This window comes from Danio rerio, chromosome 11 (genome assembly GCF_049306965.1).
Source record: "Danio rerio strain Tuebingen ecotype United States chromosome 11, GRCz12tu, whole genome shotgun sequence".
Taxonomy (NCBI): Eukaryota; Metazoa; Chordata; class Actinopteri; order Cypriniformes; family Danionidae; genus Danio; species Danio rerio.
Window position 1 is genome coordinate 26,230,986 of NC_133186.1, and position 27,041 is coordinate 26,258,026.

At 36.8% G+C, this 27,041-nt stretch overlaps 2 protein-coding genes across 50 annotated transcripts in view; one reads left to right on the plus strand and one right to left on the minus strand.

The window, feature by feature from the left end:
* pnp4a (purine nucleoside phosphorylase 4a) overlaps nucleotides 1–27,041 on the plus strand; it is a 253,971-nt gene that overhangs the window by 120,653 nt on the left and 106,277 nt on the right. The gene's annotated exons all lie outside the window — the stretch shown is intronic.
* On the minus strand, nucleotides 7,382–11,790 carry sox12 (SRY-box transcription factor 12). The gene is given in 2 exon segments (NM_001030278.2): nucleotides 7,382–11,140; nucleotides 11,551–11,790. A coding segment is annotated over 1 exon segment (1,110 nt). The 5' UTR covers nucleotides 11,090–11,140; nucleotides 11,551–11,790; the 3' UTR covers nucleotides 7,382–9,979.

The window sequence follows — 27,041 nt, forward strand, 5'->3', positions numbered from 1 at the left end:
TAGTCGGATGCAAACGGCCAATGTCATGAATGAGGCAAATTATGAAATAAAAATGCAATGGGGAAAAAATGCTTGGTAAGGCAGTAAAACTAGCAATACTTTGTAAGGAGTGTTTGACATGGCCAGGTTAATATGGGCCTCAAACAGGAAGTGTCTAAAAAAGCAGCAGAAAGGGTTCTTACAGTAAATAGACTAGCTAGCTCTCTGCAACTCTTACATGGTCGCCCACTGAATCTAAGCAGGGCCGTGCCTGGTCAGTACCTGGATGGGAGACCACATGGGAAAGCTAGGTTGCTGTCGGAAGTGGTCTTAGTGAGACCAGCAGGGAGCGCCCAACCTGTGGTTTGAGTGGGTCCTAATGCCCCAGTATAGTGACAGGGATTGTATACTGCTCAGCACAGTCTTTCGGATAAGATATAAAACTGAGGTCCTGACTCTCTGTGGTCATTAAAAATCCCAGGATGTCCTTCGAAAAGAGTAGAGGTTTAACCCTGGCATCCAAATTTGCCCACTGGCCTCTGTCCATCATGGCCTTCTAACCATCCCCATATCATAATTGGCTTCATTACTCTGTCTGCTCTCCACCAATCAGCTGGTACGTGGTGTGCGGTCTGCTGCAATATGGCTGCCGTCGCGTCATCCAGGTGGATGCTGTACACTGGTGATGGATGGCGAGATTCCTCCCAATGTGTAAAGCACTTTGAGTGTCCAGAAAAGCGCCATATAAATGTTAGGAATGATTATTATTAGACAGTCAGGCAGGAGGAATCTCTATTGGCATGGCGTTACAAAAAACTTATGCTGACATTTTCAGCTGTCTAAAAACAGTTCGGTGGACATAGCCAAATAGTTAAGTCACAGTTAAATATTATAGTGTTTAGCAAATCTCAAAATGCTATAAATGTATATTAATATGCCTAAACTAACTAATACCTCTTAGAATATATTTGTATTAATTTAGTTTTTGCTGTTTTTTAATATTATTTTTAAAGACAACTTTTCATTACGTTTTATTTACATTTTAACTTTTTTCAGAGAATATTTACAACAAGGAATAATTTTAGTATTTCAAATATTTAAATACAGGGCATTTAATACATTTAACTTGTACAAACACAGTGAAAATATTTTTGCCCACTGTTTGAGTTTGTCCACATTTTACCCAATTTTACTGAAACATTTATTGTTAAATATAACTAGTTTGAGACCTTAAGGCCTGTGCACACAGAGACATTTTCTTGCTCATGTTTTCCATCGACGTTTAATGCCTCGAGACTAAAAAAAGGGTGTCAATGTGTATCGTGCACACCAACGCGCAAAACGCCAGGCACAAAAGCATCATTTAAAAAAAACACCTCATGCCGCGTCAAAATTTTCTTCACCAATCAGATCGGCACTTTTGTTCACGTGCACGGACTTGCTGAAGTTACAATAAACAGCACTTGGAGGCGCCCAAGCGCAAAACTGTCAATGCGAGCGCACATTGAAGAAGATGCCCAGAGGCGATATGAAAGTTTAGCTGCTTATTGCTCTAGTGAACACTAATCATTTCTTCATCGCTAATGCTGGAGCTGCTGCTTTAACCATCAATGCTTGTGGAGTCACCAGTAACTTAACAACAAGCATGTGAACTTCCTCTCCTCCTCTTTTTCTGTGTTATAAGCGGGTGTCAGAAGCTTAAAGTTGTGTAGCGCCATCAAACGTCAAAGAGTGATTTTGCATGCTTTTCAGGTTCGAATGCTAAAAAAACGTCTCGTAAAACGCTGACGATAAACGCAAACGAAAAGCATCCCAGTGTGTAGGAGCCTTTGTAGGAGTCATGATTTTCTGGCAACATCTCTTTTAACCTTTTAATTCTACACAGCGGATGCCCTTCCAGCTGCAACCCATCACTGGGAAACATACACACCATTTGACATTGACCATGTTTGACATTGACCATTGACATTGGCCATTTGACCATGTACAGTTAGAAGGAAACATAATAAACCATGTCATGTCAAGAACTGCTCAAATAGATCTTATTCCAATTGATTTCAGTTTAAAAGAAAAAAAAGTGAAAATACTTGATCCACTACAGGTCATTTTCAATTGAGGGTAGGCAAAAGCATCTTCAAAATGACTTGTTGTGTTATGTAGTGCTAAAGCATTTCATGTCACATGGGCTGGCTATGAGTGTTTGCATGTGCCTTGCTGTCACTTACATGACTGCTGCAACCTTTCATGCCTGTGCGCTTCGACCACAAAACATCTGCATCCTTTCTGAAACTCACGTCAGAGACAGAGTGGGAGAAACCCACAGCGTTAAACAGACACACATGACAGCTCTGTGTCAAATGCATGTTAGAAAATAGGGCTGCACGATGCTACAAAAACGTGTGATGTTGTTAAGTGTTGCGACAATGATATTTCTTGCGATATAGCATATCTCTAGAAAATTTTAATTATTTTTGTTGTTTAATTTTAATTAGCAATGTTTTAAAAATCATTTGTTTAATAAAATATATATTTCAGATTTTATTTAGACTAATAAACTGTGTCAAGGTGCAAACATTTAGTCTTTCAAACAGTATGAATGAGTGAATACCTATTCTGACTCTAATTGAATGTTGTCATCTTCCACTCTTGTCTTGACTCCCGCCTTAAGTATTTATTTTCAGCTCTGAGTTTACCTTTGGGTCGCTCCGGCCAATAACAGGACAGCAACTACTGGGGAGGTGTGGATAAAGATAGTAAGGCCCTATCTGATTGGTTAAAAACTAAGATAAACAATCAATGCATAAAATAAATGTATATTGCATATACATTATTATCACGATAATAATAACTTTGAGCTATATTGTTAGAATACCTCTATCATAAATAGCTTGCGTATGCCACATATATTTAATCCAAAATAATTACTTTATAAAAGCAGCCATGGCCCAATCCCAATTCTATTTTTGTACCCCTACTCCTTCCCCTTCCCCTTGGCCCTTAAACCTGAGTGTGAAGGGGAAGGGCTTCAAAATTCACCCCAAAGAATCGGGACAGCACTACAGCACCTGCACACATCATCATATGACATCGTGATCTATTGTTTTAAATGAGATCAGATTATGGTGACTGCTGTAGTTGTTCCAGTTGTGGTATTTTTTGATATTTATCTTCAGGAAATCACTGAAGGCATATATCATGTTATCATAACGATATACTGTGACAATAAGATTGTAAGTGTACTGTGCATTTGGCCATATTCATTCATTCATTTTCTTGTTGGCTTAGTCCCTATATTAATCCTGGGTCGCCACAGCGGAATGAACCACCAACTTATCCAGCAAGTTTTTACGCAGAGGATGCCCTTCCAGCTGCAGCCCATCTCTGGAAAACACACACACTCTACGGTCAATTTAGCCTACCCAATTCACCTGAACCGCATGTCTTTGGACTGTGGGGGAAACCCACGTGAAGACAGGGAGAACATGCAAACTCCACACAGAAACGCCAACTGAGCCGAGGATCGAACCAGCGACCCAGCGACATTCTTGCTGTGAGGCGACAGCACTACCTACTGTGCCACTGCCTCGCCCACAGTGGCCATATTCATGTATGCAAACACACCAAAACAACATAAACATTATAGCAGACACTGTAAAAAAGCTCATTCCCAGACACTAGACTTTTCTGACAGGGTATTTCAGTGTCATTGAATGTCAGAATGTTGTGGGACTGCTATACAGGAGTTATGATTATGGATTATAAATTGCGAAATTTAGCGGATTTATTTTTGCGTTTTTTTTCTATTGAAAGCATGAAGGTAAAACACGAACGCGGTTATGAATATATTAAAACATGTGCTTGTTTGTTGTAAAAATTCATAATAATGACAAAAATACTAATTTTATACAATACAATAAATACAAATTTGAGGATCTCTTGACTTCCGTGTGCAGCCTTGCTGTCATTATAGCTGGTGTATTCTGGGAAATTTTGTTATCCATTGGTTTCGAGTATGGTCCTGAAAAGTCTTCATTCGAAGGACTATCTACCCCTTTCCCTTAGCCCTATGCCTTCAAGCTAAAGAGAATTGTGACACCCCTACCCATTCACAGGAATGCGCAAAACGAAGGGTAAGGGGAAAGGGCTAAGGGGTAGAATTGGGATTGATCTACTGTATATGTGCATAGATGTAATTGTGTTGACATGCATGCATTTCGTTTCCTCTACGAGCCCTTTTAAACACACACACACACACACATACACACACACAGAAAGAAAGACTTACTAGTATTTTATTGATGGAATACACTGATAAATCCATCAAAATAACAACCGGCGTTGCTCCTGTCGCTACTGTATGTACACAAAAGTGCTTTCATCTCTTTCTGTACCTGCTATTGCTTATGAGATACTTTACTATAGCATACTATTGAAACAAGCAATGCTAATCATCCAGCATGTTAAAGACTTCTGTGTATTGAAAGGTTTTGTGCACAAAGATGTTGATATTTTTCGTTTTTGTGGAGGAGCAGTGAGGTGAATGACTAATGAAAACAATCACGATCTGTTATGCAAAGGCCTGTAGAGAGTTGTGCAGAAGTATATTATTCTCTAAGCAGAGATTAAAGGAACAGTTTAGCCAAAAATGAAAGCCCAGTCATTGTTTACTCTTCCTCATGTTAATGCAAAATTCATATGACTTTCTTTCTTGCATGAAACAAAAAAGGAGATAATTTGAAGAATTTTTTTGCAGCTCAATAATAAATGGGATCTCATACTACATAGCAGTCAGTAAACCTTGTGTATTATTTTCCAAATCTGAATATATCTAAGTAAATGTACATCTGGAGTCGTATAATGATAGTTTTGTGAATTCGAAAACGTTTAGTGAAAGTCTTGCTTGACCACCATGGTCACCATTCACTTTTATTGTATGGAAAATGCAGCTTGGATCACAGATCCTTTTGTGCGCTACAGAAGGATGGTCAAACATGCTTACACTGGTATTTACACTCTTTTCAGCAGTTTATGCATTTGTTTATGTTTTTGTCTTGAAAATATTGTTTTGGGTGGCTGATATTTGAAACTTTTTAAAGACTGGTTTCAGATCTTTGAAAACCATGCTGTAAAACTTTGATGTCATGTGCATGTGGCTTATGTTTATTCTATAAGCATGCACAAATACACAAACACCGTGGCAGACTATCCGCTTGTTAAGTCATGACGTAAGCAATACTGCTTCCGACTCCAAGCTGCTACTTGTTTGAATTAAGAAAACATTTGTTTTTGACCACTTTTTAGTCATATCCCACATTAAAGTGAATTTTTTATACATTTTTTATTTTATATATATATATATATATATATATATATATATATATATATATATATATATATATATTGTGATCGTGATTTTCGGAAGTATTACAGCACTCTATAAACCTTTATTATTACCATTTGTTGAGTCTCCCTATACAGTTTGATGTAGCGTTTGGACCCGGAAGCTGATTCGTGTGACGTCACACTTAACAAGCGGATAGAACTGTGTGGCTGCGTCCGAAACCGCATACTTCCATACTATATAGTACGCTAAAATCAGTATGCGAGCCGAGTAGTATGTCCGAATTCAAAGAATTCGAAAATCAGTATGCGAGAAGTACCCGGACGATATGCTACTTCCGGCGAGATTCTGAAGTGCGCATCCCATGCATGCTGCCCTATCCCATGATGCCCCGCGAGCAAATTCATGAATGAGAGTAAAGCGACGCAAGTGACGCAGGTAGGTCACGTGACTATGACAAAATGGCGGATATAGTACGTCCGAATTCCATTCATACTTTTCACATTCATACTGTATAGAACGTACTTTTCTAACGGCCGAGTAGTACGTTTAAATTCAAAAGCAGTACCTACTGAGTAGTAGGCGGTTTCGGACGCAGCCATATATGTGTGCAGTCGCGTAGTGTTTTGTTGTACAAAGTGACATCGCCAACTACTGGTCTTGCATGCAAAATACAGCATTTCTAGTAGGATTTTTAGAAGCAGCGGTTTTAAATTGTTTTCACAAATAATTTTTTAACAAAGTTGTACACAAAAACTTTACAATACACACACACACAGTAAAAAGATGTTGTTTAAGTACATTGTTGGGTAAACTGTTCCTTATACAGCAAAATTATAGCACCAATAAATTCATGAAAACGTCATAAAGTACTTGACTTGATGTCTGGTTGTGTTAAATTAAAATACATTTGGTTAAAACTCAAATGCTACAAATTATCGATACTAATTCAGATGTTTCTGTGTGACCGCACAATGCTTGTCAGTAAATCCTGTAGTCACTAATGTAAAGGCAACACAATCTTTTGAATTCAGTGTAATACAGCATGACTTTGATAGACATAGTACAAGGTAATTCCAGATAAAAGTGGCTGTAATTAAACATCCAGACCCAAATCATTCAAATAACATCAAGTTTTATAGATTTGACATCACTTGTTGTAGAGTTTGAGACCAATCAAAAGTCATCTTCTCATTGCATAAGGATTCAATAATAAGAAAAAGTGGACCATAACAACTTTGTGTTGTTTCCTCTGGAAATAATAAGAAAAAGTAGATATCTATGTAATGAAGGTGCATTTGAGGCAACATGGTCGTAGTTTGACAAAACATTGATTCTAAAGAGTGCTTTAGCTGATGATTCGTATAACATTTCACAAGAATTTCATATCATTTTCACATTTAAAGATGATCATGGGGATCCCACATAAGATTTCTCACCTACCAGTGCAGTCTGTAATAGCTGAAACTGCACCATGCTGAGATTATAAATGAGCTCTGGGCCTAGAAACAGTGTTTCTTTGGGAAATATCTGCTCAGGGGCTTGTTTTTTGTCTGTTTATTGCTGTATAAACCACTTTGTACTGTAGGTCTTCCGTGATGAATCAGCATAGTGCTATGAAAATTCTTCAGTTTTAAAAGCTGGCCCTTGTTCTGAATGAGTCTCCGTCATTAATTTTGGCAGCAGATTTCTGACAGACGTGGAAACGAGGAAGCGCATGCTCTGCATATGACAGGTTTAGCAAAGCTGAGTCTGGCCTGTGTGAAATTAGCATTGTCCTTGGTTTTCTTCTATCCCACAGAATGCTGTTCATTAATTGCCAGCCCAGAAGTAGGAGGTGCCGACCAGATGGGTATTTTTACACTGCTTCAGTTATATACAGCTTTCTGCATTTATCACTTTGACACTAATTTGCCTGAGCCCATCTGTGATGTGTCGTTCCCATTTTCTGGCGCTCTTGGTGAAATATCAAATAAATAAATGACACCGTCTTTGAAATAAAAGCAAATAAGAAAATCTTAAAACATATATTGACACATTGTGAAAGGATCAATTTTAAGACACATTTAAATAATGTTTTATTTACAGCTGAAAAATGCACCCAAAGGAATTGTGACGTTTTTAAAATATTTAATATTTAAAAAGGTACAACTTTGCAAATTGACCTTTGATGCTACATACAGTTCTTTTGCAGATCATCTACAATGACATACAATGGCCAAACAGAGTGCATTTTAGTAATGGCTGAATCAAAGCAGATCCACAGTGGGCTGATGTTTTTAGTCCTGAGTCCGTTAGATTGACTGCTGGTGTTTGGTACTGTATTGGTTCAGTGTGTGACCTGATACAATTCAAGAGTGTACAGAGACAGATTTGATTGACAAACGTCTTAATGCAAAGACTGGTTCCTGTTTGTGAGCTTCAGGTACGGCGAGCCATCTCACAATTTCAGTAGCGCTGAATCTTCCAAAATAGTGAACGTGTCGCTTTCCTGAAATAATTTCCCTGATGATTGTTGAAGGCCCAAGCCTTTTGTTGTATCTATTCACATGACACATGCAAACTTGATTTTGGTTTTTCATAATACAAATTACCTTTTTGCATTACAAAGACAATGCCAGTTTCCAATAACTTGCGGTATTTCTACAGTTTCTACAATTTTGAGCATTTAAAATGCCAACATTTCCGTTTTACAGCACTAAATCTGTCTGTGCTATACATACACGTCGATGCAATGTTTTTTTACAAGCTGAAAGAAATCCTCATGTTTGTGTTTTATGAATGAAGGCCTCATATCACAAATGGCGTCCATCTTTCCTGACAGCCCTCTTGGTTGACGCCATTTCTCTTTTCGGCTGGAATACAGATACCTGAAGTACATGTGTAGTTCTGTCATTCTAAAAACCACTTGATAAAACTAAGATTTTTGCAAACTATCAATGGTTAGAAAAAATACTGGTCTAGTCAACTCTTTCCTACAATAAGGAAACACAGGCTGTTGTATGCCTCTGTGGTCAATGTGACAAAAGTAGTCATTATGCAGTCCAAACAGTGAGGTTAAACCAAGAGCAAACACACAGCGGGTCCCTTTCCTTTTGTGTTCCTTCACTTTGCACAGCATGCCGCCGCATCTTCACAGGACGTCTCGAATCGACGAGGATTAACAGTTTATGTAAGATATGAACTGCAGGGTTTGTTGTCCCTTCTCTGACAACTGTTGGTGGGAGGTAAATAATGCCGGTCTCCCGGGCGCCAACTGAACTGAAATTAATAAGAGCATGTGGGTGAAATAAAAAGAAAACAGAGGACGGATCTTCCTTTTTTGAGAAATCAGGGCATTCAGTCACTTCAGTTGGCTTTGGATGGTTTCTCCGGGAGAGAAAGAGATGCTCACACACACACACACACATGCACACAGATCATCACAGATGAATTACCTACGGGAGGCACTAGGACCTAGACAAACGATCCCTGAGAGAGTCAATGGGGGCCAGCTGGCAGACACAGATTTCTCGCCCTGATCGGGGCAGCTGCAGCCAGACTGCAGACATGACATGCATTTCAGCGAACCGGTGCAGGAGCCCCCCCCTCACACACCTCCCCACCCCAGCAGACGCTCGGTAAGCGCAGAGCCCGACCCCTGCATAAAAGCTGCTGCCTGCATGGACAGATGCACAGTTCCCTGAAAGAACCAACCCCCCCGCCCAAACCCTAACCTTATCCCCCTTTTGTCCAAACAGTTCAGGCACACATTGACACACACAGACACACACACACCTGCACCCTGGGCCGATGCAGAGCTGCCTTTAAATCACACATGTGTCTTAATGTCTGCAGCAATGGCAAGGTGATGAAAGTGCTATTACCTAATTAAAGTATATGATATGAATTATGTGTCTGCAGTGATTTCCTCTGCAAGGTTACTGATGCTTTACTGTAAGTGCTGTGGGAAGATTTCACTCATCTTTTCTGCCTCAGTGTTTTAGGATATTAATGCACCAACACTGTCAGCCGACATGTGCACAACTTTGAAGGAAATTATATTTGATTTAATAAAGATTAAGAGTTTGTGTTATGAGCAGTCTTGAAGATGACAGTGCTGCATATAATGGGGCTAGTTCACAGAAAAACGGAAATTGTCATCACCCATGGCCTTCTGTGGACTATAAAAGATGAGGGTTTTGTGGAATGCTCACACATTGAAAGTTGGTAGTGTCCAGTGTAGTTTTGGCCCATTAATTGGACCAAAACATCTGACACGTTCTTCAAATGTTAGCATTTCGTGAAGAAAGAAAGTCATGCAGGTCAATAAACGATGACAAAATTGTCATTTTTGTTTGATCTTTGCTTCCCATTAAGATACTTGGAGTTTAAAAACAGCTGGTGAGAGACATTTTCTCCAAGAATTACACCCTGCTGCTTCTGAAGTGTTAAACAAAATCTAAATGTCTTCTCTGACGAACAGCTCTGCAAACCCCTGTGTGTGTGTTCGCTAAACCAACAAGATGTGACATGCTTGGAAAGGAAAGCAATAGCACTTACGGAATTCATTGAGAAAAATAAACACATGGAAAAAAAGGAATTGTCCAAGTACAACATGGACAACATATTTTCAACTTGGCAGCTATGCAGGCCTGACCACATTACGAAGACTCAAATTCAGTAGGTGAACACTAGGTCTGAGATGCTGGGCACGAGCAAGTCCCCAGAAATCATTTCATTCACCTCTGGAGTGCAGTAATCTGGGAAGTCAAAATGAGATCCTGAGTTGGCGTTAAATGCTTCAAAGTCCTTGTCCAGAGCGGAACAGTCCATAGGCATACTGTTGGAAATTATATGCAAGAGTTCCTCGTCCAGTTCCTCATCCGAACATGCTGACGACACCAAAGAGGAGGAGCTGGTCGAGGTCGGAGTGGAAGATCTTCCAGATGTGGACCCTCGTGGTTCGCTCGTCGTGGACTCTGGGAAAGCCTGGCATTCGCTGTCCGAGGAGAGACTCTGGATGCTGCTGGTTTGAGAGATGGGCACTTTCACTCTGAGCTCAGGAATTGGTTGCTGGTCCTCAGATTGAACAGTAGCCTGCTGGTGAAGGACAAAGTGACTTGACGTGTTGCGATCGTCTTGCTGAGTCACTGGACTTTCTAGGTTTACATCCATGGTGTCGTCGTCGCTCATGCTCTCACTGTAGCTCTTGTATTTATTGCTACTAAAGTTCATTTTATGCTTTGAAGAAGCAGGTTTGATCTTAAGCCCTTTGCAGGAGAGCCCGGAAGATCTTCCTGGAAGGGGCTTGCTGGATTTCATAGGCAACTTCTCACCAAGTTTGACAGGGGTTGAGCCCTTGCTTTTCTTCCTGGGCCGGTACTTGTAGTCAGGATAGTCAGCCATGTGCTTTAGACGCAGTCTTTCGGCCTCTTTGATAAAGGGTATCTTCTCATAGTCAGGCAGTAGTTTCCAGCGTTTCCCAAGGCGCTTTGAAATCTCTGCATTGTGCATATCAGGCCATTGCTCCATGATCTTCCGTCTCTCAATCTGAGACCAGACCATAAAAGCGTTCATTGGTCTTTTGATGTGCCCAGTTGGAGTTTTGCACCAGTTGGGGTCTTTGTTAGAAGGTACATGTCCAAACACCTCGGCATCGTCCTCAGCCGCCAGTCCCACAAACACCTCCCTGCTTGAATTGCTGTCCATGACTGACGAGTATTTGTGGGTTCTTTGCTGAACCATGATGCAGCGCTGAGATCTATTCAGTAGGTTCCCTAGAGTCATCCATGACGAGACACTCTAAGATGCAGCAACTCACCAATTCCAGCTTTTATCCTGAAATAGGGACAGATATGCCTTCAGTGACCTCTTATAAACTTGTTTGTTAAATATAAATGACATTGTGCTGATTTCTTAAGATGTAATATGTGTTGTGTGTTGTTATACACAGTACCAAGTGTTTAATAATTGTTTATGATAATATTAATGATAACAAAAATATATGTAAACGTATAAAATGCACACTGTAAATGCACACAATGTATGTAAACATTTATTTCTGATAAGTTTTAATATTACTTTATTATAGTACTACTTTTTAAATATACTATCACTGTACTACATTAATATTGCTACTCTTGTTACTATATATATATATATATATATATATATATATATATATATATATATATATATGTACACATATAATTATATATGTAATTTTGAGATAAATGTTTGGTACTTACAATACAAGCGAAGACAGCTTCTGCTTACTATGCACAATTACTTTTTCTCTTCATATAAGCATTTCCTCTGCTGTAGCAGTTGTGGTGCAAGTCAAAAAAAAAGCTGTCCAGCGTCTGCCTGCTGTTTTCTTCCTCTGTCCCGCATGCGGATCCTCTCTCTCAGACGCTCTCTATCCTCTCCGTCACTCTCTCTATCCTCGTCTGCCGTTCCTCCTGCCTCTTTGTAGAGACGCCCCCCCTCGTCTGCTGTTTTATAAACCCACACTGTAAACAGCTCAACCTTAGCAGACACAGTCTCCTCCCCTTCCACCCACTGCTCTGTGTGTCGTGTGTTTGTGTGCATGTGGGTGTGTGAGTGTCAAGGATGGGGGGGTGAAAGTTTCCATGCAGTGAGGCACAGCTACAGTGCAGCGGATGGAAAGAAAGAGATGCTAACTGAGGAGGTGTTAAATGCTACAAGCAAAAACTTAAATTAGGACAAGACCTTCAAGGCAGTCTGGCACATGTAGAATCATGTTTTCATCGGTTTGTGTGTTGTAGTTTTTGATTTGCATTGCTGGAACTGGCACAACTGCAGGCATGGATACAGTGTTGGCATTTTTAGCTTTCTGATGCACAATGCATAGAAATATGAAAGTAAACATTTGATTCTGTTTTATAACTAACTTTTTTAGTTTTGGGGCTCTTTAGTTTTGATTGTCTTTGCCTTGATTTATTACAGTAAATTAATATTAAAATAAATAAAGGGAATAAGCCGAAAAGAAAATAAACGAATGAATGAATAATATTAAAATAATAATAATAACAATAATATATAAAATATATTATTATTATTATAACAACAGCAATTATCAGTATAATTCAAATAAATAAAATAATATTTTAGTTTCTATCACAATTATATAAAAGTATAATGTTAATAACAATTATTGTTGTTTTTGTTATTATTATGATACTACTAATAATAATAACTAATAACTACTAATTAAAATAAGCAATTTAAATATTATTAAGCATTGTTTTTATTGTGATTTTTTTATATTGATTTTATTTACCTATAAGAATCTCTATATGGGCCATTTATTCAACCTAGGCTCATTATTGATTCATAACCCTCTATACAGATATTTATATCCCTATATACGCAGTGTACACTTTTTCAGATCTCAAATTTTTCTCGCGAGTGCCATTTGTGTCTGCTGTTTTTGCATCAATCCACCAGAGGCCACTGTCGACTGACAGACATCCGACTGACCAATCACCCCACCCACCCCTTCCCTAAACTCAACCGATAGTGTTTTCAAAAGCACCGATTGACCCGATCAACCACTTCCCTCAACCCAACCAATAGTGTTTTTAAAAGCAATGATTGACCCGATCAACCACTTGCCTAAACCCAACCAACAGTATCTATAAAAGCAATCCAGAAAAAGTAAAGCCCTTGCGGCTACCTAACTTTTACCATGTTTTCAGATCTCACCATGTTCTCACCACATTATTTAGTTGTTTATTTTATTTTTTTTGGCTTTTGTTTTTGTTTTACCTGCTTTCTGGAACCTTGCTTCCCCAGACTTGAACCCCATCGTTGCAATTAAAATGTCTCGACCTCTCAAGTTTGATGATGTACACGGCGAGCCACTGGACAAACTGGTAACAGAAGAAAAGCCATCCACACTGAGGTAAATAGACAGCCGGTATAATAAAAAGAAACAGAGGTCGGCGACGGCATCATACCGCCTCATACGTTCATTTTAAAGACAAAATGCAATCATACATAGCTCTGGCTACATAATTATTGCTCTCCAGAAATGTATACGGCACACCTGTCAACCTGTCAACCGATTTTTTTTCTCGGGATTCTCCCATATTTTACAATTCTATTTCGCTGTCATTCCGCATGAAGATTTTACCGTATTTCTCCTGTATTTTCAATCTTTCTATAAAGGGTGACAACCAAACCACCACGGGACGCCCTTTGCTTTTAAATGTCAATCTGTTCTATGCTTTCATTTTATATTCAATGTAAAAAATTCATAATTTTATGGTTTATTTCCGGCAGCTGGGGTGCCGAAAAAAAAGGACAATAACAGCTGTTAAATTACAGAAATTTACTGTAAAATAACAGAGGTTGAATTACAGAAATTTAAACTTAAGGAAATTTGTATAATTTAATGTGCGTTCTTTTATGGTAAATTTCTACAATTTATTTTTTTACACGATTTATTAATTTACCCCAGCTGCTGGAAATAAACCGTAAAATTATTAATTTTCATAGAATTTTTTTTTTTTTTTTACAGTGTAGGCATGAAAACACTAAAATAAATATAAAAACGGCAGGAATCCTTTTCTTTCCATTACAGACACCATTGCCCCGACTTTGCAATCCTCAAAAAAGTCAGTTCATGTATTGGTGCATGGCTATCAGGTACGCTCCATAGTAATAAACAGATGCTGTTTCCCTTCTGTACCCGCAATTTGAAGTGAAGCGAAAGTGAATACTTTGGGTTTTGGGTGCGAGTTTGAACAGATATATACACATAATATTAATAATAATATTAATAATAACATCTAAACATGCCGTTTTTGGCAGGTTTTTGTCTTAATAAATTTTGTCTTAATAAAAAGTTAGGAAAGCAATCGAATGCTTTTATTATAGATCTGTGCATTTTTAAAGTGACACCTCTTTTATTTAATGAAATCAAATGGAAAAAAATTTGATGACTTGATTCTATTTATTTATAATAGCTATTCATTTGAATAGGCTAAGCTGTTTTTATCATTTTATCAGTTGGCATGCCGCAGTAGGTAGTGCTGTCGCCTCACAGCAAAAAGGTTGCTGGGTCACTGACGATCCTGGATTAATAAAGGGACCAAGCCGACAAGAAAATGAATGAATGAATATTACTAATAGTTTCAACTGTTTATTTACAAATAAACAGCTCCAGATGAGCAAGGAAATATATCTTATTTTCACATCCCAATATTGACAGGTAAGATATACAGGTGTCCGTCTTCAAAATGAACCAGTGTTGCTTTTATTACTACTAAAATGCCATCACTCAGAATTGTAATAGTACAGCATTATAATATACTGTAATAACACAGCAACAATGAAATACATGTCAGCTCCTTTAGTATTTTATGTAAACTACCCTACCCTACACAATACCCTATATTAAATAAAACTAAATATATATCCTCACTTAAATGCCAGGGACAAGATGCTTGTGATCAATTGATAGCTGAATGGAAATGAACAAAGAAATACATTAGCTGCCATCTATATTCTTCTTAATCTTGGACATTGTCGCAATGAGTCGTTTTCCAGTGGCTTCACACATCAATTTCTTCTGTAAAGTGAAATGTTAATGAAGGAGGACAGGGAATAGAGAACATCTAATAAGCCTGCTCTCAGACTCTCCGCATTAAACAACTGTCCTGGTATGACATCATTACATCTGCCCACAAAAATTGACGATTACAGTGAACTATCATCATCTGAACAGATTCCGCCACTAATGCTGCAGTGAAATATGTCAGCCGATCCATATGTTCAGCGTCACTGCATCGATACGCCGTAGCATCGATACACGCTGAAATGGCCCAAAACAGTTAATTAAAGCTGACTGCCACTAAAGTGCCAATAATGGTAATATACATTTAGTAATCAATGAAGGACGGTCATCAGAACCCGAGGACTTGAAGTGCAAGCTTGCATTTCTCTGAGTATTTCCATATAACGGGCAACTGTCCAAAATCCTATCTGCCAAATTATATATTCCCCCATAGTCATGCATCAGTCCACTCGTGTAATTCTAGGTAGGTGCGCACGCCAGGTTTTCTGATTCAGCAAAAAAAAAAAAAAAATCAAATCCAATTACAGATATGTTTGCACGGCCTATTGTGTCAAGTTCATAGTGAACATCAGTCCATTGAGGCCTCTTAACGGCGTCAATATGTCCTTCAGCACTTAACGTAATGATCCGGGCCACGTCACGATGTGTCAGACATGTCCGTTTGACAAATAAAACTGACACTAGTGAGTGAGAAGGGGGGTGTTAAACGGAAAAAACACACACTATCACCCACCGACCTAGTTCAGGCCCTGGCCAAATCCCCGGCCAGACCTAGACACATCATCTAATTATGGGACAAACAGAAACTGGAGGATTGGACCCCCTGAGCAGGATGGGTGTCTGTCTGGCTGATAAGGATGGGTCTCCTCCTCCTCTTCCGCACCCTGTCCCGAGTGTTAGAGCGGGACGTGGGTAGATCATCTTTCAGGGATTAGTGGGCAGAGGGAGGAGGGCATCTCTTGATCTCACTGCTGCTCCAGTTTCTCCATATAAGCGATGCCACTGCAATGCCGAATGTGGATGGCACATGCCGGACCGCTCCATAACACACTTTCATGTTTTTTTTGGATAAATCAGACGATTTAGCCAAATCTTCAGGCTCTGTGGGAGGTGATATGTAAAATGGTTGCACATAAACCAACATGGCAGAACTTTTCTGTATTACAGATTTGTATTATCCTAAAACTCTGCGTCATGATATCATCAGTTAATTAGGATGTTTTTCTGACATCTTCTATCTTTATATAATGTTGACTGTAACACTTAAAATTGATGCACATACATTAACATTTTGAGCCAAAACCAGAAATTCAAGATCTGTTGTTCTGCCTGTGTGTCTGTCTGCATGTCTGTGTGTGTCTGTTGGTCTGTCTGTCTGTCTATCTCTTTGTCATTCTGCCTGTCTGTCTATCTGTCTGTCTTTCTCTGGGTTTATCTGCTGTTCTACTTGCCTTTGTCTTCCTTTGTGTCTGTCATTCTGTCCGTCTGTCTGTCTTCCTCTCTGTCATTCTGTCTGTCTGTCTGTCTGTTATTCCATCTGTCTGTTGGTCTGTCTGTCTATGTCTGTCTGTCATTCTATCTGTCTGTCCGTCTGTCTCTCTGTATGTTCTGTCGGTCTGTCTGTCTTTCTTTCTGTCTGTCATTCTGTATGTCTATCTGTATTCCTGTCTGTATGTCATTCTGTCAGTCTGTCTGTCTGACTGTCATTCTATCTGTCTGTATGTTCTGTCAGTCTGTATGTTATGTCGGTCTGTGCCTGTCTTTCTCTCTGTCTGTTTTTCTGTTGGTCTGTCTGTCATTCTGTTGTTCTGTCTGTCTGTCTGTCTGTATGTATGTATGTATGTATGTATGTTGGCCTGTCTGCCTGTTTGTATGTCTTCCTCTGTCTGTCCATCTATTGGTCTGTCTGTCTGTTTGTCTTATTTTAGTTTGTCTGCCTGTCTTTTGTTCGATCTGTCTGTCTGTCTGTCTGTCTGTCTTTCTGTCTGTCTCTCTGCGTTTGTCTGTCATTTTTTCTGCTTGTCTGTTGTTCTGTTTGTGACTGTCTATCATTCTCCCTGAAGGTTCGTCATTCTGTCTTTTTATCTGTCTGTCTGTCTGTCTGTCTGTCTGTCTGTCTGTCTGTCTGTCTGTCTGTCTGTCTACTGTGGGTTTGTGTGTTGTTCTTTTTGCTTGTCTGTTGTTCTTTCTGCCTTTGTTTCTTTCTTTCTGACTTCTTGTCTCTTTCTGTATTTCTGTCTGTCTGTCTGTATGTTGTTCTGTCTGTCTGTCTGTATGTCTTTCTGTCTTTCTCTGTCTGTCTGTGTATCTGTCTGTTTATCTTATCTTTGTCTGCCTCAAGGTTGTTCTATCTTTCTGTCTGCCTGTCTTTCTCTCTGTCTGTCTTTCTCTGAGTTTGTCTGTCATTCTCTCTGCTTGTCTGTCTGTCTGCCTTTGTTTCTGTCTGTCATACTGTCTGAAGGTCGCTCTGTCTTTCTTCTATCTGTCTGCCTGTTGTTCTCTCTGTCTGTCCCCATTGTAATATGTGTATGTTGTTCTGTCGTTTTTTTGCTGTGCTTGTCAGTCATTCCGTCTGTCTGTCTCGCTGTAGTTCTGTCTGGCTCTCTGTGTTTGTCTGTCTGCCTTCCTGTATTTTCATATCTCCTATGCTATAGATATGTAGATAGACTTTATCTACATATCTATAGCATAGGTGGTATCAAAATATTTGTGTGTGTTTACATGTGCTATCAATATACCTTCACCTAGACTGTGATCTGTGCTCTTTTAGAGTATTTTCTGTTTGCAGTGTGTCAACCTTATAGCTGAAATGAAAGCATTTTACTAGTCAATGGTGGTCCTGCACAAGGATGTGTGTATGTGTTTGGGTTCGTCTGTGTTTGTTTTGGTACTTTAGAGATTATGCTTCACATCTTTGCGCTGGCAGACAGAGTGTGTGGTTTAAGCTCTTCTACCCCTCCTCCTTTTCTTGCGCTGGTAACCTTTGGCTTTTGTCAGACAGAAGCAAGAGAAATGAACGTGAACTCGTCCTCTCCCAGACTGCAACCCCTGACCTGTTTAAGACTGTTCCCCTGCCCCCTCCTCGGCCAGGCCATTCTCAGAATAGAAACTCAAACAGAGATGACAGATTAGTGAGAAGTATAGAAATCTAATCTCCACACAGGAGAAAAGATGAATATTCCTGATTGCCTCAAAACACAAATCAAATCAAACCGTTATATCATACATCCAGATTCATATGTCAGTTCCTCGTCTACCTTTATTTCCCATTGCATAATGTTACAAAATCACAGGAAAGCAATGTGATGTCTAATGCCTTCTAGTCTGAAAAAAACGACAGAGCAGAGGATATTTTTAATTGATTCATAACCTGTATGTATTTTTTAATTACAACCAAGATGATTTAAAAAATGTTTTGTTAATTTAAAAAAACACACACACCCTAAAGCAAAACAAATACAAAGCTTACTTTAAAACCTAGTTTATTCGCAGAGGTATTAATATTTGTGCAAGATTCTTCTTGTGGCATGCAATAAGGCTCAAGGAACTGGCTTAAATAATCAATGTTACAACGTAAGCTGTGGTTTAAGATAATTGAAGAAATTCAGATAATGAAAAAAACTGATATTTATGTTGAGGATAAAAATAAATATTTTCAGCAGGGGTGGGGGAAAATGGTTAATATTTAGGAAATATAAAGACAACCCCATTTAAGTGAATTGTAATCAGAAGAGATATAGCAATCTTATGCGTTTTTTACTTATTTTACATGCAAGTTTATGTGGCGTATACACTCTACCTGATAAAAGTCTTGTCGTTTATTCCAGTTGTAAGATCAACAAATCATAATTTGACTTCTAGTTGATCATTTGGAAAAGAGGCAGAAGGTCGATTTTTCTCGATGAGTCATCTGTTGAACTGCTTCCCAATCATCACAAATACTGCTGAAGACCCATTGGAACCTGCATGAACCCAAGATTCTCACAGAAGTCAGTTAAGTTTGTTGTAAGAAAAATCATGGTTTGGGGGTTACATTCAGAATGGGGGCATGTGAGAGATCTGCAGAGTGGATGGCAACATCAACAGCCTGAGGCCCCAAGACATTTGTGCTGCCCAATCACAGGAGAGAGCAAATTCTTCAGCAGCATAGCACTCCTTCTCATACGTCAGCCTCCTCATCAAAGTTCCTGAAAGCAAAGAAAATTTTGGTGCTCCAGGCTTGGCCAGCCCTGTCACCAGACATGAACATTATTGAGCATGTCTGGGGTAAGATGAAGGAGAAGACATTGAAGATGAACCCAAAGAATCTTGATGAACTAAATGAACGCCGTCTTTGACATTCCAGATGACTTTATTAATAAGTGATTTGAGTCATTGCATAGATGTAGATACAGAGATTACATGGAAGTCATATACAATATTAATTCTTTTTCCACTGCACCATGACTTTATATAAGTGATAAGACTTAGGTCTTAGCAAAGTCAGAGCTTACTGTTGTAATTAAATAATTAAATAAAGGCATGATTATATTTTATTTTGGCAAAATAAACGTAATCTAGAGGCCTTTGCCTTTCATATAAGCTACTTCTGATAGCAAATGATCAACTTAAAGTCAAGTTATTATTTGTTGTTCCTAAAACTTGGATAGGCGACAAGACTTAGTGTGTAGGTAATTATGGATGAGCATATTGATGATATATGTTTATGTATGTAGTGACATATGTTAGCATGTTTTTTCTGTTAAATTATTGTTCTGTATTGTAAAGAAATAAACTAAATAAAAATAAAAGTTATATAAAAAAACTAGTTTGTTTTAGTTATAGCTATAATGGGACTGTATGTAATAATAAATATCATATAACTTAACTAAAAAAATTATATATATATATATATATATATAAATACATAAAATGTTTTTAATAAAAAGTTAACCCAAATTATTGGAGATGTATATAAAGGTCAATGTATATTATAGTTAACTAGAACTAAAACAATAAAATAAAATTAACATTTGGCAGTCAAAATAAACAGGATTTTTTATTTATTTTATTTTATTGTGAAGGAAATAATTAACATTTGATTTTTTTACGTTAATTTATTACTGTTTATAAAATAATTTAGAATATTAATTTAAAGTAGAAAACAAAATATTTTTAGTATTTATATTTAATGTTAATGTGTTTATGAACAATTCGTTTTTAGTTCATTGTTTCATTCATTGGTTTCCAGTTAAACTATAAATTCCCTTTTAACTAATTATAAGTTTTAAATAAATAAATAAATAAGAATTAAAAATCACTGTAGTCCACAAGTAAGGCTTTAGGTCTTTGATTGCTTACTGTATATAGTCCATAGTCTGATTAATGTTGCCTTCAGACACTGCTTAAATCTTATTTCTTGTTAAGCTGCTCTGATAACTGTTTTGTTTACATCACCAGATGGTGAATAAAACCATTAATCATCAGCTTGTAGCTTTTGGAAAATCGGTAAGACAACCATACATCAGACATATGCTGTATAGTGAAGATACCAAACGATGGAGATGTTCATCTCAATGCCGCTCTGAATTTTTAAAAAATAAGTCGGCCATCTCAAAGTCTTAAGGTCAACAGGAAGACCCTTGCTCTGCTTCTGTCCAATCGCAGCCAGGGTTCTAGGGGTCAAGCATCTCCTGAGGGGTCAGTGACTAAATGGGGTGATAGAATGAGATAAATAAAGGAGAGCCGGACAGTGTGCATTGGCAGTGACAGGACAGGGCCTTAAAAGGTTACATGTGAGCACTTTAGAGAATCACGTTTCCCCCCATGAACTCTCAACCACCGAAGCCCACCCTCACTGCTGCCTTATTCATGAGACAGAGGGTCTTTTTTTAGCTGAGTATTAGTGTTATTGTTGAGAAATATCCACTTTAGTTCACTTATTGATTAAACATGGATAGCAAAAAAATGTAACATACGGTGGATAAATTAGAGAGAAGTAGTGATTACTTATAAGGCAGACAAAAACATTTATTTAGTCAATTGTCAGTGATTTTGGGATCTTTTTTAGTCTTTTAAGTGTTTATTTTATCACATGTTTTCAGGTGTCTGTTGATTTTATTCAATAATACATACACCGCAAAACCTAAAAAGTTAAGATAACTCAAACCATTTGAGGAAATCGAATGTAACAAACCATTTAATGTCAAAAACTAATCCAAATGACTACTGTGAACTTAATCCATTTGAGTAACTGAAGCAATCTGAGCACAGTAAAACCCAATAAATGAAGAGAGCTCAAACCAACAGAGTACTGTAAAACCCAATATTAAGTAAACTAAAACCATTTGAAGAAACCGATTGCAACAAACCATTCGAGTTAAAAAAAAAATAATCTGAGTACTCTAACCTTACTCCATTTAAGTTGAAGTAATGAGGTATTTAATTAACTAGTTACATTGATCACTGAGTTCAAAACTCGATGAGTAACTTTCAGTAAATTTTGAGTTAACTACACTCATTTCATTTGATAAAGTTGACTGTTGGGTTTTATAGTGTAATTTCTAATGTTTGTCCTTTTGCACTATAAGCCATAAATCTCCTCTTCAGCATTATTTGCATTTTCTGAATTTAAAGAGTGATAATAAAATATTCCCGAATGTAACATATTCATTTTTACAAATTTAAGTAGATTAAACATAAAACTATTAGGTTGCCTGCACTAATCAAATGAATTGTGTTATTTCAACTAACTTAATATAATTAGTTTCAACTAACAAACATTTTTTGAGTGTGGTTTCAACATCCACTGTTTAGATTTGTGTTATATGCTGTTTAAATCAGCTCATTTTCAGTATAAAAATGTCTGATTTGCATTAATGCAAACATTTTTACATTTGAAACATTTTAGAAAACCAAACAAATGATTGCAATTCTTAATGTTCACTCAATTGTTTTTTTTTTTTTTACTTGTTCAAAGTACTTCATTAAAATGAGCATTGTGTTGGGACAACATGAATGAATTGTGTGGAACTCTGCATTTTTACAGTGTAATTAGTCACACTTTACAATAAGGATTTTATTTGGTAATGAGCAATTTCAGCATTATGGATGTGACATTTGCAGTAAAACCTAAAATAATTTTTTAAATGAGGGAAATAAACATGCATTATGAATGTGATGAAAAAAGATAGCGAGTTTACCGTGTATAACATACTTTGTAGAAGTTCTGTGATTTAAACTGCACACCTCAAAAGAAACAACACTAATCAAAAGGATAAGAGTTGACTCATTATTGAAGAAAATTTTTTTATTTTATTTGATATATTTACATTTATGAGATAAAAGTTTTGTTATTGATGTGACACCTCTTCGTTATGGATATGATAGATGTGATATTGGCACTTGTGCAACTATGCTAAATCAAATATAATAGTTTGAAAACATTGACGGAGACATTTTTGAGTAGAATGTAGAAACGGTTTTGCTATTTTGGTTGAAGATTAGTTTTTTTCTTGGCAAGGTTGACATTTGCATGGAATTGTAGTTTATAAATGAAGTTTAAATTGACTAACCTTTCGTTATGTTGTTGACTGTTCTTTTGCACCGCCGCTGATGATTAACAGTTAAAAAAAAAAAAAAAAATGTACCTCTGCTCAACAGGGAAAAGCACCAACAATCAAGAATGCATGATTATATGGTGTCATGGCTTTGCAGTCAAAAAATGTTTTTATAATGAAAGTCAAAGAGGCAATTTCCCCAGAGTGTATTGTTAAATTTTAAAAAAATTTCAACGCATTTTCAAAAAATATGTGTAAAAATAAAATTTGTCACCAGCATTCATTAAACTTCCTGAAACACAAAGAAAGTTGTGGCCAAATTAAGACTCAAAATCACCACAGAGTGTATAAAACATCTCCAACAGCACATAATTGTTAATAAAATACAAATTCATGCTTGTTAACATTAATTAATGCATTATGAGTTAACATGAACTAACAATTAAGTAATTCATGAACTAACATAGTAAAAACTGTCAAAAAATTTAAAATCTACTAACATTAATTATTACAACATTATTGTAATGTATTACAATGTAATTTGTGAACTGACAAAGTATGGAGAAAAATATAAATATTCTCTTTTTACCTTATTAGAAAATCTGATCTAATAACTATATGTGTGTAGCTATTTGAATACATTTTTTTAACTTATTATGCTCCAGCTAACAATTATTATTTAAAGCTAATGGTAATGTTCAGTCCCATGCTTGTTATGAGTTTTTGTGAGTAGTCAAGTAGTCAGCAATAGTTTATTAGAATGCAAGCTTTGCAGACTTCACTTTTATTAGCAATAATTGCTGTATAAATGTCACCCTGGTTTGCTATATAAAGCACACACTGTGGGAGTAGAGAAACCAAAATAGTATTTACTAATAAATCCACAGGGAAAACACCGGAGTTTGCAGGAGAAAATGTAGCACAGCCAATTGATATAGACAATAGTGGACAAAGAAGTGAACCAAACTGATACACAGAGAAAAATTAGGGATCTAAACTAATGAGTAACCACCAAAGAGGCAAACTAGGAAATTTGTTTTGTTTTTGATTTAAAAGCAGTTTTAGCTGTTTTCCTTAATCAGTTTGTTCAGAATCATTACAATTTATATTAATACTTGTTCATTTTTATGTGTGTTCATCTTTTTTTCTGTTTTGTTTGTTTGTTTTGTTTGTAGGGTAGATTGAGTTGCAAAGGAAACTAAAGTACTGTAAGATATCATGCTTTGGAATAAGCTTAAAAGACATTTATTATGAGTTATAGTTCAGTGGCAGCTGTATAGTTAATTAGGGAGATTTTAATGGGCACAGACATTAAATATGCAGAATTTGCAAACAAGCAAATGTCACTCATTAAACATCACAGTAATTGCCATTTGCTGTATATCTACTGGAAAATTGTGTTGAAGGCATTGTATATGTTGTAAACATTACTGAGTATAAAGTGTACTCAGTTTTTTTCTCAAAACAGCAAGTACAATGTTTGTTTATGTATATATATGTATATATATATATATATATATATATATATATATATATATATATATATATATATATATATAAATAAATATATATATATATATATATATATATATATATATATATATATATATATATATATATATATATATATATATATATATTTATTTTTTTATTAAGAACCTTTTAATGGTCCTTTTTACACTTTAAAGTAATGTATGTTTTATTATTGTTTTATTGCCTTACTTTGAAATTATTAATATTTTACTGGAATGTAAATGCCCTTCTAGTAAAACATACTTCAGAAGCAGTTTACTGCAGAGTTCAGTCTGAGATTTATTATGAGTTACAGCTAAGTGGCAACGATTAAATAGTTAATTATAGAGATTTTATGGAGATGGGTCCACACACATTAAATATGCAGGCTTTCCAAACAGACACACATCACTTTTAATATAGCAATAATTGTCATATGTACTGTATAATTGTATACGTTGCTTCAAAATGTCACTAATCATATAAAACGTAGACATTGTTTTATACACTCACCTGCCACTTTATTAGGTACACCTTACTAGTACCGTGTTGGACCCCCTTTTGCATTTAGAATTGCCTTAATCCTTCATGGCATAGATTCAATAGGTACTGGAAATGTTCTTCAGAGATTTTGGTCCATATTGACATGATTGGATCACACAGTCGCTGCAGATTTGTCAGCTGCACATCCATAATGCGAATCTCCCGTTGCACCACATCCCAAAGGTGCTTTATTGGATTGAGGTCTGGTGACTGTAGAGGCCATTTGAGTACAGTGAACTCATTGTCAAGTTCAAGAAACCAGTTTGAGATGATTCGTGCTTTATGACATGGCGCGTTATCCTACTGAAGTAGCCATCAGAAGATGGGTACATTGTGCGTGAAAATCCCAGTGGACCAGCAGTTTTTGAAATACTCAGACCAGCCCGTCTGGCACCAACAACCATGCCACATTTAAAGTCACTTAAATCACCTTTCCTCCCTATTCTGATGCTTGGTTTAAACTGCTGCAGATCATCTTGACCATGTCTACATGCCTTAATGCATTGAGTTGCTGCCATGTAATTGGCTGATTAGAAATTTGAGTTAAGGAGCTGTTGGACAGCTGTACTTAATAAAGCAGCTGGTGAGTGTATACTATAGTTCATTTGATGTAGCTTTACTTTTGGAACCAGAGTTGGCTTTTATTTGTTTTGTTTTCTGTGATTAGAAAATGCTCTGGGCTGCGTTTCCCGATAACGATTGATCTTAGCACTTAAGAGCGTTTTCTACGAGTCATTTTGCGAACGTTCGTTATTGTTTCACGTGCGTTTCCCAAAAATGCACTTAACACAATTGCACGTAGCCCAGCTTTAAGTGCAACTTAGGAGTCGCTATCCGTTTGTTAAGTGCTGAAATGTCACGCTATAGAATGGCTCGTTATTGTTGCACATGTTATAGCAATCCATATAATTCTTCTTCTACTTGTGTGAATGTATATTCAACTCGAATAACATAAAAAAAAATATTTTTGAGCCAGTTTAAAAACATAAATTAACTGGAAATGTCGTACTGTAAAAACACTGTCTTGCTCCAATCTCGCATAAAACTAATTCTAACAGTCCTTGCCGGAAATGACATCAGCATCATTTTCGATATTTATATGAAACCTTAATTAAGTAATTAAATTAAATTTCTTTATCAAAAATTGCTTATCTCACATCAAAATAAATAAATAAGTAAATAAATAAATAAATAAATAAGCTCTTACATTTATTTTTGAAAAGTTTAGCCTAATTATCCCCACCTGATGTGCATTTGCTAATAGGACAAAAATATAGCCTACTACCCTCGAAATGTCCATATACAACAGTGTAATTTTTTTTTTCATTCTAACATTTATTATGTAATTTTTATTTTTTTCTTTATTCATTATTATTTGTATATTGAATTGTGTAATGTGTAGAAAATGTAAATGAATAGAGATATACGTACAAATAAAATGAATAATGACTTTGAAGAGAAGTAAATTGTAGGTGCAATTTGCCGGTTGTCCAGCAGGTGCCCTCATAACTCTGTCTCCTTACGATGCACTTAAGGCTTTACGATTACTCCAGAGCACTCGTAGATCCACGAAGATTTTCAAGTGCTACTTAAGTTACGATGCTTTTGGGAAACAGACCGTAATATTAAGATCAGTCGTACGATCATTTCTACGAACTTCTTAGGCTTACGATGCTTTTGGGAAACGCAGCCCTGTTCTGTTGTTTTTTTATTGTTTTATTTAGTTTTGATTGATCTTTTTGTTCTGGTCTGTTCTTGTTTTTGTTTTGCTTTTGTTTGTTGCTGTTTTGTTTTGTTCCTGTTTTTTTGTTTTCTTTCTGAATCTGTTTGTTTGTATTAATTGATTTGTTCTGTTGTTTTGTTTTAGTTTTATTTGTTTTGATTGTTGTCTCTCTTTTTTTGTTCTGTTTTTATTTCTGTTTTACTTTTGTTTTAGTTTTTTTGTTGTATTAATGTAAGGTATACGTAAATGTTTCTTGTGCTTAGCTCGTGTTCACAATGGATGAAAAATGAGAAACCATGAAGAAAATGGAGGTTGATGTGGGGTGAAAGGAATATGAATATGTAGAGTTTACATAGTGTCCCTTAACAAATCACAAGCCTGGCTTTGACACTGTCAGCCGAGGGCCAACCATAGATACGGGGCTTTGGAGTGAAGGGCGAAACAGGGTACATGCTGTTCTGCTATGATCCAAACTCCCCAACTCTATTATTATGAGCATAACACTCCTGACATTTATGTTATCCTCCTCTGTCTGGGTCTCAGGCACTGAACCTCCACATGTTTTGGCATCGCTTCACTTCTTAGACAATCCTTCGTACACAAGTTGTCATCCCCATTTGCTTCTTTTGATAGATTTTCAAGACAAATATGATTTTGTAAACAGAACGGTTACGTTAATCAAAGCGGCAGACAGGATTTAAGATTACCATCGACTGATGTAACTCACCGGTTCACTTGACTAGCGCTGAGAAAAATGCTTCTTCTGGCCAATAAGAGTTTCTTTTGAGCGCAACTCAATGACATCTGTCTGTTCGTGGC